The 13,759-nt window shown below is 43.7% G+C and overlaps 2 protein-coding genes across 4 annotated transcripts in view; both read right to left on the bottom strand.

The window, feature by feature from the left end:
- The window catches only part of Fam189a1 (family with sequence similarity 189 member A1), a 139,696-nt gene that overhangs the window by 31,517 nt on the left and 94,420 nt on the right, over window positions 1-13,759 (bottom strand). The window lies entirely within an intron of this gene.
- On the bottom strand, window positions 4,582-6,212 carry Nsmce3 (NSE3 homolog, SMC5-SMC6 complex component). Of its 2 annotated transcripts, XM_048329518.1 has the most exons (2): window positions 5,941-6,212; window positions 4,582-5,910 (listed from the first exon to the last, which is right to left on the bottom strand). In XM_048329518.1, the coding sequence occupies exons 1-2, from the start codon at window positions 6,122-6,124 to the stop codon at window positions 5,198-5,200; spliced, it is 897 nt and encodes a 298-aa protein (XP_048185475.1). In that variant the 5' UTR covers window positions 6,125-6,212; the 3' UTR covers window positions 4,582-5,197. The 2 variants fall into 2 exon arrangements, with proteins under 2 accessions (XP_048185475.1, XP_048185474.1); XM_048329517.1 differs by having other exon boundaries at window positions 4,582-6,212.

Genomic DNA, 13,759 nt, shown 5'->3' with positions numbered 1-13,759 from the left:
CACAGTTCAAAGCCAGTCCAGGCAGGAAAGTCCATGAGATTCTTATCTCTAACTACCATAAAGCCAGAAGTCGGGCTGTGGCTCAAGTGGTAGAACACTCACCTTGAGTTTAGGAAAAAAAAAAAAAAAGCTGAGTGCCTAGGCCCTGAGTTCAAGTCCCAGTACCAGCACAATAAATAAATACATACAAATAAATAAATAGGCTAGGTCCTTCAAATGTTAAGATCATGGAGGTCAGGAGGTATGAAGAACTGTTTACAGATCCAAGAAGAGTAAAGAAACATGAGGGCTAAGTTAAATACTTTAGAAAACAAAATTCTCCACTTTTCTGCAAATTGGATGTTTTCTCTTAATAAACTAGCATAACCTCAAAAAAACAAGTGATAGTTCGAGATTTTAGTCTAATCCCCCTTTATGTCAAAAATATAAAAAATCATAAAATCTTATTGTTGTTTGGGGTTTAAACTCAGGGTACCTGAGCTTTTTCACTCAAAGCTAGTGCTCTACCATGTTGAACTACAGCAACACTTGCAACCTATCAGAGGATCATTGGAGACAAAAGTCTCACAGACTTTCCTGGCGGGGCTGGCTTTGAACTGGGATTCTCAGATCTCAGCCTCCTGAATTGCTAGAACTACAGGCATGAGCCACCTGGCAAAAATGACAAATCTTTAGCAAAAAATAATTTCAAAAACTCTCATCAACAACAAGTAGTATTTGTGGCAAGAATGCATGAATAGATACTTGAAAATTCTACTGGAGTTAATTAAAACTCTTAATCATATTAAGCAGATGAATAATGAGCATAGAACAAATTTTCAGTCAATCATTTTTTTCCTAAACATCTCTAAGTAAGCTAGGAATAGAAGGGAAATTAAATAACCCAATTAACGATACTTATCAGAAAAAAAAAAAAACCTGACAACGTAAACATCCAACATGCAAACTGCAGAGATTATCCCCTGCAAAATTGGGACTAAGGAAATCTGAGCTCTACTATTAGTACTGTTTGTCAATAGTGTATAGCAGTTTCAGCCAACAAGAAAAAGAATTTAAACATTTTTAAAATAAAGGTGTAAGAACTGGAAAATAAGTTGAAACATAATCATGCTATAGAATTAAGACTTGGTATTAGCAAACAGCAAATGGACCTTAGACCTGTCTGTAACCTCATATGGGACACTGCTCTAGAATACAAAAAAAGAAAAATGTTGCTAGTATGGAATAAATAAAAAGGCTAAAACATTGATGACAGATTACCTATATAGGAAAAAGGAAAATGTTAGCTGTATCTCACAAGATACAAAAAAAAAATTGTCGAAAATATGTGAAAATCAAAACTGAGCACTTGCAAAACATCCTAATAAAAACATTTATGTTTTATAATCCTAGCAACTGAAAAGGTTAATTAATTTTTTTTAAAATTAGGATTATAGTTGTTTTCAAAGCACTATCCAAAAAAACCAAAATCCTAGCCAGATGCCAGTGACTCATGCTACTCAGGGGGCTGAGATCTGAGGATTGTGGTTTGAAGCCAGCTTGGGCAGGAAAGTTCATGACACTTTTTCCCAAATAACAGCAAAAGGCTTGAAACGGGAGGTGTAGCTCAAGTGGTTGAATAAAAAAGGGAGGTCCCAAGCTGAGTTCAAGTGTCAGTACCAGCACAAAAGTCCTTACAACACTGTGATACACTTAAGTCATCTGCATGACAAGGAAAATAAGAATTTAGAAAGTATTTGCAATGAATATGGAGAACAGAGCATTTACAAAAGGGTAAGAAGAGAAAAAAACGTCTAACCGACAGAAATCTGGTGGTCAAAGGGTGTGAGAGCGGAAGGAAGATTTTTAGCAATCACCAATAAGTAACACCAGCAAGTTAGGCCACAGTCCAGTATCAGGACACACCCACAGAGTGGTGGTAAAGGACACGCACTCATAAGGGCTCCTGGGTGTGGGTGACTGGCAAGCCAAGCCAAACAAATCTGTCAAATGCTGATGAGAGTAGAACTTGGTATTTGTTTCTGGCTGCAGGATCTCACACAAGTTGTCAGGCATCTAGGAAGTCTTGTAAGCTGCCTGCAAACAGCAAAAAGGCTTAGGAGGGGGCCTAACTGCACAGCAATTAAGGAAGGGAAAAACCAACTACTGTCATCTAAGCAAATTGTTGTAATCTCCTCCCCATAATAGGACAACTAAAATGAACAAATCAGACCTGGATGTATGTACATTGTGAAGTTAGAGACACAAAGGACAGCTTCAAGTTGTGGAAGGCCACAAAAGAAAATGGTATCTATTTGAGGTATATATCTGTTAAAGTTACAAAACCAAACAAGATGTAAAAGCTTCATCTGCTCCAATGCCTTGTGTTGTGGCATTAGAAATGAAATGACTGGATGATATCTTTTCCAGCTGTATCTGAGCAATGGGAATGGGGTAATAACTTATTCACTGCACATATGCACGCCAGGTGGCTGAGTCACTGAGGTCAGAGAACCAGTAGACAGGCGATGTCTACACAGAAATAAAATGCAGACCAAGGAGGAATGCCCTCAAAAACAAACTGGAGTTCAAGGATGAAATAAATGCAAATCTCTTCTCCAAAACAAAACCCAGTAACTTCTCACAATCCTCCCTGAAAATTAAGGCCACAGTCAAGAATCAAGACCTACCCACCAGAATAGCTCTAAATGTCACTCTTCCAAGTGACATTGATTTCATTATTTTTAATGAGTCTCACCCATGCTTTGTTTTATCTTCAGTGAAATGGGCTGATTGACAACTCCTTTTAAAACAACCCAGATGTGGTGGCTTGCACCTGTAATCCTCAAGAATGGAGGTTCAAACCACCCCTGGCAGTACAAGTATACAAGACTCCATCTCTTAATAGCAAAAAGTTGGCTGGATACATGGCTCAAGTGGTAGAGCTACAGCCATAGCAAGAAAGCCCTGGTACTAGTTTACACACACAAAATACTAGCAATGTACACTTACTCGCTGAACAAAAATATATTGAGTGTGAAAATACTATCTAGGAGGATGTGATGGGAGAAATACAAGGAGATCATGCACTCCTGGCTCATTTTATCCATATAGCTGACATATTTTCCCTTATTTTACAAGAAATTGAGGCTGTTTAAAACTCATTCCCAAATCACCATGCTGACAGCTTTGCATGAGACATGACTGCAATTCAACTGCTAGGGTGACCTGGAAAGCCATCATCTCATTGTACTGCATTACAGTGCTCTCTTGTTCTGTATGGCTGTTCTTCTCCTATCAGTTTTCCCACACACTCACTGGAGTCAGACTAGAAGACAATGGTTGTAACTTTGGAGCTAGTAATCCTTCTTCTTGGAAGGACTTAGAATAAGGAAAACAAAAGTAACCTGCTGGGGCTGGGAATATAGTTTAGCAGTAGAGTGCTCGCCTTCCTCAGCACCACAAACAGAAAAAGCTGGAAGTGGCGCTGTGACTCAAGTGGTAGAGTGCTAGCTTTGAGCAAAAATAAGCCAGGGACAGTGCTCAGGCCCTGAGTCCAAGCCCCACGACTGGCAAAAAATAAAATATAACAAAAAGTAACCTGCTAAGTAAGGAGAATAAAAAGCACACTTAAAAGCATTAAGGGAACCAGGTACCAGTGGCTCAGGACTGTGATCCTAGTTGCTCAGGAGGCTAAGATCTGAGGATTGTGGTTCTAAGCCAGACAGGACACAAATGTTTCTATGAGACTCTTATCTCCAGCTACTCAAAAACCGCAAATGACACAGTGGCTCAAGTGGCAGAGTGCTAGCCATATGCAAAAGAGTTCGGGGACTGTGCCCAGGCCCCGAGTTCAAGCCTCACGACCAACAACAAAAAAAAGGGGGGCCAAACCTGAGATCTATGGTTCTCTGTTCAAAGCCAGTCAGGGCAGGAAAGGCTAAGACTCTTGTCTCCAATCACAAAAAATCTGGTAGTGGAGCTGTGGCTCAAGTGGTAGACCACCAGCCTTCAGTGAAAAAGCTAAGGGACACTGCCTAGGTCCTGGGTTCAAGTCCCAGTACTGGCACACACACACAAAATTAAGGAATAAAGTAACTAACATCCACTGTAGCACAGACTTTTGCCAAGAACATCATATAAACTTCCAATCAACTTGTCAAAAATGGAATACAATACTGTGTCCTCTTTACAGGTTAAGAAATGTCTGCACACAAACTAAGAAACCTACTTCAATTCCTATGATGGAGCTAGGATCTGCACCCACCCAGATGGGCAAAATATATTTTGCATTATGATCCACCACAGAAGTGGAATGTCTACAAAACACAATTTACAAAGGTGTGGTGGGCGGTGCATATCTGTAATCCCAGCACACAAGAGGCCATGGCAGGATTCCCACTAAGACTTGCCAAGGTTACACAGAGTTCCAGATCAGCTTGAGCTACACATTAAGACCATGTCTCAAAATAAAATAAAAGGAACACTTTTTACCTTAGGAATAGACAGTGAAACCTTTTTAACATGCTGATTTTGAATTGTGACATTTCTTTAAAAGCTATAATTTACAAAGTAAAAAAAGCAAAGACTTAGGATTTAAGAATCTTTAACTGTCTCAATTTAATAGACTATCTAAAAAAAGAAAACAAGAAACTTAAGTACAGCCAAGAATTCAGCAACAGAGCCGAGTAATTATGCACATAAAAGTTATTCAGAAAAATACATTATGTACATTGCCTGGACCCATGCATAACAATCATTGTAAGGAATATAAAAAGTAAAAAGTTGTATTAATGAAGATAACAAGTTTATTTTTTTATAAAGACTTAATTTTCCTCACAGGCTGGAGTTAAGCAACCAGATAGTACTCTGCTTTTATTATTATTACTTTTTGGCGCCAACGCAACTTGTTCTTTCTTAAATATCTCTTCGGAAAAAAAAAATCGCAGGACAGTTTCCCAACTAAAAGTTAGTATACACTTTATACATACATTTATATATGCACAAAAGAAAAACGGTAAAATAGGCAAAACTGTTCTTTTCAATCCGTTCACAAGGGAAAAATGTTGGAACCAAATAAAACAACGCTCTTCCAAAGACCGGGATTTTGCGAGACACATCCTTTCCCCCTTGATTCTTTCCGTGTGTGACACACTTGATGGAGTGTGTGGGGGGGGGGGAATCCCCCATCTCCCCCTCCCCCTCCTTTGCCCCGGAGTCAGGAGGACGGGGCCGGGGCGCTGGCCGGGGGTCTGGCCCTGTTCTCTTCATCCATCAAAGCCTCGCAGTACTGCACGGGCCAGTCCTTGGGGTCCTGGTTATGGATTTTGGCCACGAACTTCAACACTTTCATCTTGCTCGTCTCCAGGTTGGTGCGGGGACCCCACTGCAGTTCGTAATCCACGGGATCCGTGTGGGGGATCCGCCGGTACTCCAGGTACCGCTGTCGCACGAAGTCCTCGGTGATGAGTTTCTTGGGGTCCCCGAAGATGAGGTGTCGCTTGGTGGGGTACACCCCCAGGCGCCGCAGGAAGTCCCAGACCTCCGTCTCGGTGATGGTGTTGCCCTTCATGAAGATGAGGCCCAGCACGATCATGAGCAGGCCGGCGGCGGGCGTGCCCTGGTCGCCGCGCACCTCGGCGTCCTCCTCCACGGGCTCCAGCGTGTTGACCAGGATGTAGGCGTTGCTGCGCGGCTCCAGCTCCACCAGCTCGTAGCCGAACACGTCGCGCAGGCGCCCGGCCGCCAGGCGCAGCAGCTCCGGGAACACGTCCTTGTAGTCCCCGACCACGTGCTTCAGGATGTCGGTCCGCTTGATCGGGATCTTCTTCTGGTCCTTCACCAGCAGGAACTGCACCAGCTCCGCCACCTTCAGTTCCAGTTGTTTCTGGGTCCGGGGCCCCACGGCCGGCGCGGCCTGCAACCGGCGGCCTCCTCCTCCTCCTCCGCTGCCGCCTCCGCCGCCGCCAGGCACCGGCGCCGACGCCGACAGGGCGTCCGGCCCGCGGGACGTGCTCGGCGCCTCCTCTGAGACGTCAGCGCTCGGCGACGGGTGGTCTCCGCCGCGACCTCGCTCTCGCTCCCGCTCCCTTTCGGACAAGGCGAAGGCGCTGGGGCGGCCTCGGCATCTCGGGATTTGCGACATGTCCCCGGGCAGCCGAGCCGGCCGCGGAACTCCTCCGGTGAGGCCCGGCGGGGCTCCGGTCTTAACGGTCCGCAGCGAAGAGGATTGTGGGGGCCGGGTTGGGGGTGAAGAGGCGAGTGCGCCTGCGCGGCGCCGGGCGGGGCTACGGAAGACGCGCGTTGCGGCCGCCTGTTACGTCACGAGAAAGCGTCCGAGAGGCAGCCCTCGGCGCGGCGGCGGCGGCGGCGGCGGCGGCGGCTCCTGCGCATGCGGGAAGGCAGGGAGGCCGCTGCAGCTGTCTGGCTTTAGCAGTTGGTTGTCGCTGAAAATACTTGAACCAAAACCCTTCAGTGCACGGCTAAATTCTAGGGCGCACAAGCTTAGGGATGCTTTGTTGAGTTTTTTTCTTCCTTTTTTTTTTCTTTTGACGTTACTGGGATTTGAACCCAGGGACTCATGTCAGTTTCCTGTTAGAAGCCTCTGCTGTCCCCAGGAGTTTGTAAGACAGGCTCTGCTCAAAAGCAGAACTCCTTCCCCGAGTTTTCCAAACTTAAGATTCTCAGCGTGCAACTTCACCAGCATGCCAATAGTACATTTCCTTTTCTGCTTTTCTGCTTTTCTTTTGTGTGCCAGTCCTGGGGCTTGAACTCGGGGCCTAGGATGCTCAGGGCCTGGGTGCTGTCCCTGAGCTTTTGCACTCAAGGCCAGTGCTCCACCACTGGAGTCACACCTCTTGCTTCTAGCTTTTTGGGTGCTTGATTGGAGAGTAGAATGCCACAGACATTCCTCCCTGGCCCGGCTTCAAACAGATCCTCAGATCGCAGCCTCCTGAGTAGGTAGTGTTACAAGTGTGAGCCTCCTGCACCTGGCTTCCAATAATATGTTTTTAGCACAGTCAGGCAGATTTGTCTTTTGGGAGACATGCTCCTAGAAACTGCTTTGCACCCACAACTAGAATTTTAGCCAAAATGTTTAAGATGGATGCCTATAAGCCGGGGGGGGGGGGGGGGGGTGTGCCCTCTCAAGAGATTAACACTTAATTTTGGGCATCAGTGATCAGGAATTGCAGTAATAGGCATTTCTTAAATTTCTCAATTCTTAATACATCACCCTTAAGGCTCAATAAACAGGAAAGGACACCAAAGTATCAGCCTTTATTATCTGTGATGTGTGCAGTTTGTATATGTTTTTAATCATATAACTCTTAATAGCCAGAATGAGTCATTTCATTAACTCTAACCATCAGCAGTCTGCTGCCATTGTATCTACAGATCTTAACAAATACTTTTCTTCTCCATTTACTGACTTGCAGAGAAGAAAGTGAATCCCCCCACCGCCCCCCACCCAGCCTTTGTCTTTTTAAAGCCAGCCCGAAAGTGGGTAAGCTCTTCAAGGAACTAAACCGAATTGATTTCCTCTTTAATGCAAATATATTCCAAGAAAAGGGATTGGGAACACACTATTTGAATAATAATATCGAAACACAACCTTATTAAAATTTCATTAATGTAACCAGCATCACATTTTTGTTTCTAATTCAGTATGAAAATGGAGTCTGATAATGGCACCGGAACCCACAATACTAAACTCCATTCTGTAATGCAAGTGTGCTAAGTTCTGGTTTAGCTATGAAGAATAATTTTCTTTTCCGCCCAGGACCCAATATCCACCTTGATGACAGATGCTGCCAAGGTTTAAATGTGTCTCCTCAAGTTCATATGTTAGGATATAACAGTGTGGGGGTGGGGCTCATGACTGGAATCATAAAGGCTCTAATGGATTGCTGCCATCATCTCTGGAGTGAACTGGTGATCTGATCTATCACTGACGTGAGTTTCAGCCCCTTGGCAAGTGCACTTTCTCACCCTGTGATGCCTTCACCATGTGTTAGTATAGCAAGAGGTCTTCTCTTGATTGGATCATGCAATGCCTAGGAGATTAGTAAAACACATCCTGTTAAATGAGGTAAGCCAAACTCAGAGAGAGACTAGTGGTGCGTGTTTTATCTCATATGTGGAAGCTAGATCTAAAATGCACTAGGACAGGGTAATTTATACAGGACTCTAGACGTGAGACCAAAGGAGAATATTCTTTTAGGGGAGGAACACAAGAGAGGGTGTCCCCCCTTTTTGTCTTGCTTGTCTTTTTAATCTGTCTTGGGGGAGGGGTAAGGTGGGAGGCACCAAAATGGAGGGACAAAGGGTGAACAAATGCAGCAGTGGTCCTCACTGGACACCATGTCGAAAATGAACTATATAACTTGTGGGTGGGGACAGGAGGGAAAAACTGGGAGAGAGCGAGGGGAAAGGGTGACATTGTCCAAAATGAAATGTACTCATTACCTGACTTAGGAAACAGTAACCCCTCTGTAAATCACCTTTATAATAACAATAAATATTTTTTAAAAATAAAGGAAGTTATCAAGGGTACAGAACAGAAGATTTGACATTTCAAGATCTGAACCTAGTAACTGTTCATACCCTATTACTTGTATATTGTAAATAAAAATCACATAAGAAAAGAAAAAAAGTCCTGGGTGATCTGTGAGGGTGTTTCCAGAGATGATTGCGTCATGGATTCAAAACTGGACTCCATCACTGGAGGGGGCTGGAACTGTGGACGTTGGGGCCTAGTTGGAAGAACTGGGTCATGGGGGTGACTTAGGAGGGTACACCTGACCCTAACCCCTTCCTCTTCCTCCTCCTCCCTCCTTCCTGGCTGCCATGAGGTGAGCACCCCTCTGTCGCCTGTTCCTGCCACTGTGACATTCAGTGTCACCCCAGACCTAAAGCAATCGATCCAGCCAACCTTGGACTGAAACCTCTGAAACCAAAAGCCACAACAAAGATGTCTTCCCCAGATGTGGCCACTAAACCCTTGGCCGCCCAGCCTCCAGATCCATGCGCCAAATAAAAGTCTCCCATTTCTAAATTACTGATGGTATTCTTTCACAACAACAAGAACAAGACAAGTAGACTCTGACAGTGGCCTACTAGGAAAACTGTACCATCGTGGCATTTGTTTTGTTTAGGGTGAGAGATCCATCTGCTTTTCAGTTACCTTGCAAATTGAAATGAGTGCTCAAGTTCCCCAGAAGCCTATGCCCAACCTGAAACTCTGCAGAGGTCCCACCAGAAGGATCAGTTGTACATTGAGCCAAATGATTTCAGCAACCGAGAGATAAGAGAGAAAATGGCAACTAAGAAAGCTGTCATCAACAGATTTTTTTTCCTTGTCACGTGAAGATCGTCCTTTAAATCACTGAGCAGCTCCACCAGTCAAAGTAACGCCTGCGACTTGGAAACCACAGCATCCCGGCAGCACCTTATTCAAAGGGAACATATCGTAGATGAGGAAATAAATGAGGAAAAGTTCCACTTTTCTTTTTTTTAAATGTCTTGAGTCCAGGACTCCAACTTGGTACCTGACACTTCTGCTCATTGGCTAGGACTCTACCAACTGAGCCATACCTTCAACCCCAAGGTTTCCAGTTTTAAAGAACTCTGTCCAAAAGAATGGAGGGCTAGGAAGGTGGCTTAGTGGTAGAGTGCTTGCCTAGAGTGCATGAAGCCCTGGGTTCGATTCCTCAGTGCTGCATAAACAGAAAAGGCTAAAAGTGGTGCTATGGTTCAAGTGGTAGAGTGCTAGACTTGAACAAAAGAAGCTCAGGACAGTACCCAGGTCCTGAGTTCAAGCCCTAGGATTGGCACACACACACACACACACACACACACACACACACACACACACACACAAGGAAGTGAGAAAATGCAGCTATAAAATGCCATCAGAACAGAGGTCAGGTGTGGCAGTGGGGAGGTCACCACACCCACCATGACAGACTGAAATGAAGCCAGGGATGTTTAGGTAGAAACTATAGCCCTGACAGCACTACTAAGCAATAATTCTCAGTAACAACAGCCAAGGACTTATATGAAGGTGGGTATGAGTCAGACAGTATTCCAAGTGGTTTTTAAGTATGATTTAATTTCCATCACAACCCTAGGAGGTGTTCAATTTATTTGGATTTCTCTTCTCACTGGTGGAGAATTGGGCACCATCCAAGAAGAAATAAGAATGTGGAACCAGATGGGGAAACTACCAACTCCCCAAGTTTCTGAAGAGAGAGAGTACGAATCGTGACCTCAAGGAACGGAGGAAGATAAGTTTGCCGTCTCTCCGCAGGGTCTGGTGAAGAGCTGATCACACTTTGCTTCTATTCTGGTGGTTACATTTCAGAGTTAAACAAAAGTCCTTTGAAGCATAGAGGAGGCAATGCTGTACGCTCAGAGTCCTAGTGAGGCCTGAAAATTATATTGACATGAGACGGACTAGAGGGAAACAACGTCTACAAAGGAAAGGTGAAGTTTTGTGTGGCACCAGCAGTCCCATAAGAAAACCCAAATGCTTTTGTGTGTGAACAAAGAGAGGTCATTGTGGAACGGCCGTGAAATTCTGTGAGGAGACTAAAGGAAGAGAACGAGTTTAACCAGGCTGTTTGTCCAGCAACCTCTTGGTCATGCTGACATGCTGAGAAATGCTGCTTCCTTTCTCCTAGTCTCGGGAAAAGGCATCTAGCTCATGGAAGTTTTCTCATCTCTCGTTTTCACGAAGAAAAGAAGAGGTTTGTGTGCCCTTCTTTCATCTGCTGTTTTTCAAGTGCCTGCAGCACTCAAAACACTCCTTATGCCGAAGTGGCATATTAAGGGGAGCAGATTCTCCTACAGTAGAAAGATATGCAAAGCAGGGAAGTGTGTATACATATAAAAATCAGAAAAGGGCCAGATAGATAGGTAGGTTGGTAGCTACCAGCTGGTATCTATCTATAGGTAAACAGAATGTGCTATCAATAGATAAGACATACTATGTGATATCTATCTGATAAAATGTGATATCTATCAATAGATATTTAGATATGTAATATCTCTAAATAGGTATAGACATGACACCTGTCTCTCTACCTTAGTATATGTGTCTACCTACATATATATATGAATTTTTTCTGATTTTATATGTACACATGCACATATATGTACACTATATGTAATGTAAGGATCATATACATGCTATCCATCTATCAAGGTATATTAACATTATTTCCTTTTAAAAACAAAAATGTTGGTTGCTTAGGAGACATATGAAAATTGTATGCTCATTGTCATTTATTATTGTAGTAACATCACACCATACCAGTCAATCAGTTCACATTTTCAGTGAATTCGGCGTGATTGGAAGATGTCATTTGCGACTCTCTGTTCCATCAGTGAAGTATCAAAAACAAATGTATCGTTAAAAAAAAGAAAAATTTCCAATAATTTCTGTCAATGGCCTTTTTGCTTGGATTATCGGGCTCGAAGGAAAAATGAATCCGAATTCTTTGAGACAAAACCGGAGCCAAAATTTCACATGCAGTTGAGAGGGAAAGGCCTTCTATCAATCACTCTTTAAATGTTTGAGTAATTAAATGCCTTATTTCATCTCCTTAGCAGCAAATGACTGACATGAAGTTCTCATCACCGGCATTATCTGTGAGATTTTCCTCTTCATTCACTGGTCTTCCTTGTAGAAGAATCAGAAAAGGATTTGAATGTTTTTTCTGACAGTAACACAGTGGGACTTTTGAAGAGAAGCAGTGAGCAAAGTATACAGTCAGCATGGATGAGAAGCTTCTGGCCTGTTCCAGTGAGGGAGAATGGGCCGATATGTAGAGTGCATGCAAAGAAACCCAGAGGCAACTGCTACTGTGATTGGTAGACAGCAAGAAAAGCAATCCAAGTATCTTAGTTATGGCAACAAAGTTCCTTGCATTCACTAGCTCTATTCTGTTATCTATCTATCTATCTATCTATCTATCTATCTATCTATCTATCTATTTATTTTCATGCTGGTCCTGGGGCTTGAACTCAAGGCCTGGATGCTATTCCTGAGGCTTTTTTTGCTCAAAGCTAGTACTCTACCACTTGAGGCACAGCTCCACTTCCAGCTTTTGGAATAATTTCTTGGAGATAAGAGTCTCATAGATTTTCTTGCTAGGCTAGCTTTGAACCACGATCCTCATATCTCAGCCTCCTGAGCAACTAGGATGACAGGCAAGATCACTGGCACCCGGCTAATCATTTCTAACAGTGTCTACCTGTTCCTAACAAACATCCTCCAGCTGAGATCACAGGGTAGACATGATCAAAACAGAAAACTCAAAAGGTGGCAGAGCTGTCCTTGATGAACTAGTGCATGCCACACTTGTACCCACGTGGCCCAGAGCCTATTCTCAGACACTTTTTCCAGAAAGAGAACTCAGAATCCTTGTGAAGGTCATGAAGGTCAATTAAGGTATAAAATACAAATAGACAATGTCTAAATACTACTTGGTAAGATTTGTCTTGTTTGCTTGTTTTCCTCCTCTCCTTCCTCCCATTCTGCATCTTTAGAAACAGCATCTTCTTCCTTTAGCAGATTCTGGTTCAGCTCTTTCTTCCTCCTCTCTTCCTCCCTCCCTCCTCCTTTTTTCCCCTTCTCTTTATTTCCCTCCCTCCCTCCTTCCCTTTCTCCCTCCCTTCCTTCCTCCTCCTTTCTTTTCTCCCTTTCTTTTCTTCTATTCAGGCCAGCCCCAAAGACTGAAAGTTCCACCAGCATCTCTCCAGGGCCTTGCATTGATCTTCATTTCTCTGAGCGCACAAGCAGAAAGGGTAGATGAGCGACTTGTGCTGTCACTTGGCAAAACCCTGCCTTATGGTGACACCAACTCAAAAGACATGTGAGACACAGATCAACAGTTCTTTTCCACCACCGAGTCCCTGGGTCCTGAGTTCAAGGTGAGACTTAGTGAGAAATCTAGACGAATCATCTCCTGTCGTTAGTCTGCTTTGAGCTAGTTCTTGTCACTTGAAACTGGAGAAGTTGTAGCTAAGTCAGTATCCAAACCTGATGTGCAGGAAAACTGGAGTACCAAGAAATGAGATTGTGCTATAGGAATAGAACTTGAGACGTTAACTCACAGAATGGGGATATTTGAATGTCACAGGAGACTAATTAAATGCAACTTGAGCCTGTTGTTTTGTTTCTGCATAGCTTTTGACATATGGAAAGATTTCAGTGGCTAAGCCATTCTGTCTGCATCATTCTGTTATGTCAGGCCTAGCCAACCAATACACATGTACAGCAATGGAAAAGAACTGAAAGTCCAGAAATATGCTCACACTTATACGATCCATCGATTTTTTTCAGGGGGAAAAAAAAACCCAGCTAAGCTAATTCAATGAAACAAATGGTACTGAGATAATTGGATAGCCACATGTCAAAGCATGGATTTAGACCCCAACTTCACACCAAGCAGAAAACCTATGCTAGAGCTGGAGGCATGGTTTAGCAGTAGAGCGCCTACCTAGCAAATGTGAGGCCTGAGTTCAAATCCCAGTATACCGCCCCCCAACACAAAGTCTATATAGATATGCTTAGGATATATGATTTAAAACTAAATTCTTGCTTGGGGGCCAGTGGCTCACATCTTTAATCCTGGATACTCAGGAGGCTGAGATCTAAGGATCACAGGTGCAAGCCAGCCCCGGCTGGCTTGTATAAGGTCTGTGAGACTCTTATATACAACTAATAATCAAAAAGCTAGAAGTAGAGCTATGGCTCAAGTGGTAGAGTGCCAGC

This window comes from Perognathus longimembris, chromosome 20 (assembly GCF_023159225.1).
Source record: "Perognathus longimembris pacificus isolate PPM17 chromosome 20, ASM2315922v1, whole genome shotgun sequence".
In the NCBI taxonomy this organism is placed as follows: domain Eukaryota; kingdom Metazoa; phylum Chordata; class Mammalia; order Rodentia; family Heteromyidae; genus Perognathus; species Perognathus longimembris.
The sequence above is the reverse complement of the archived record's forward strand: the minus strand, read 5'-3'. Positions and strand labels throughout refer to the sequence as shown.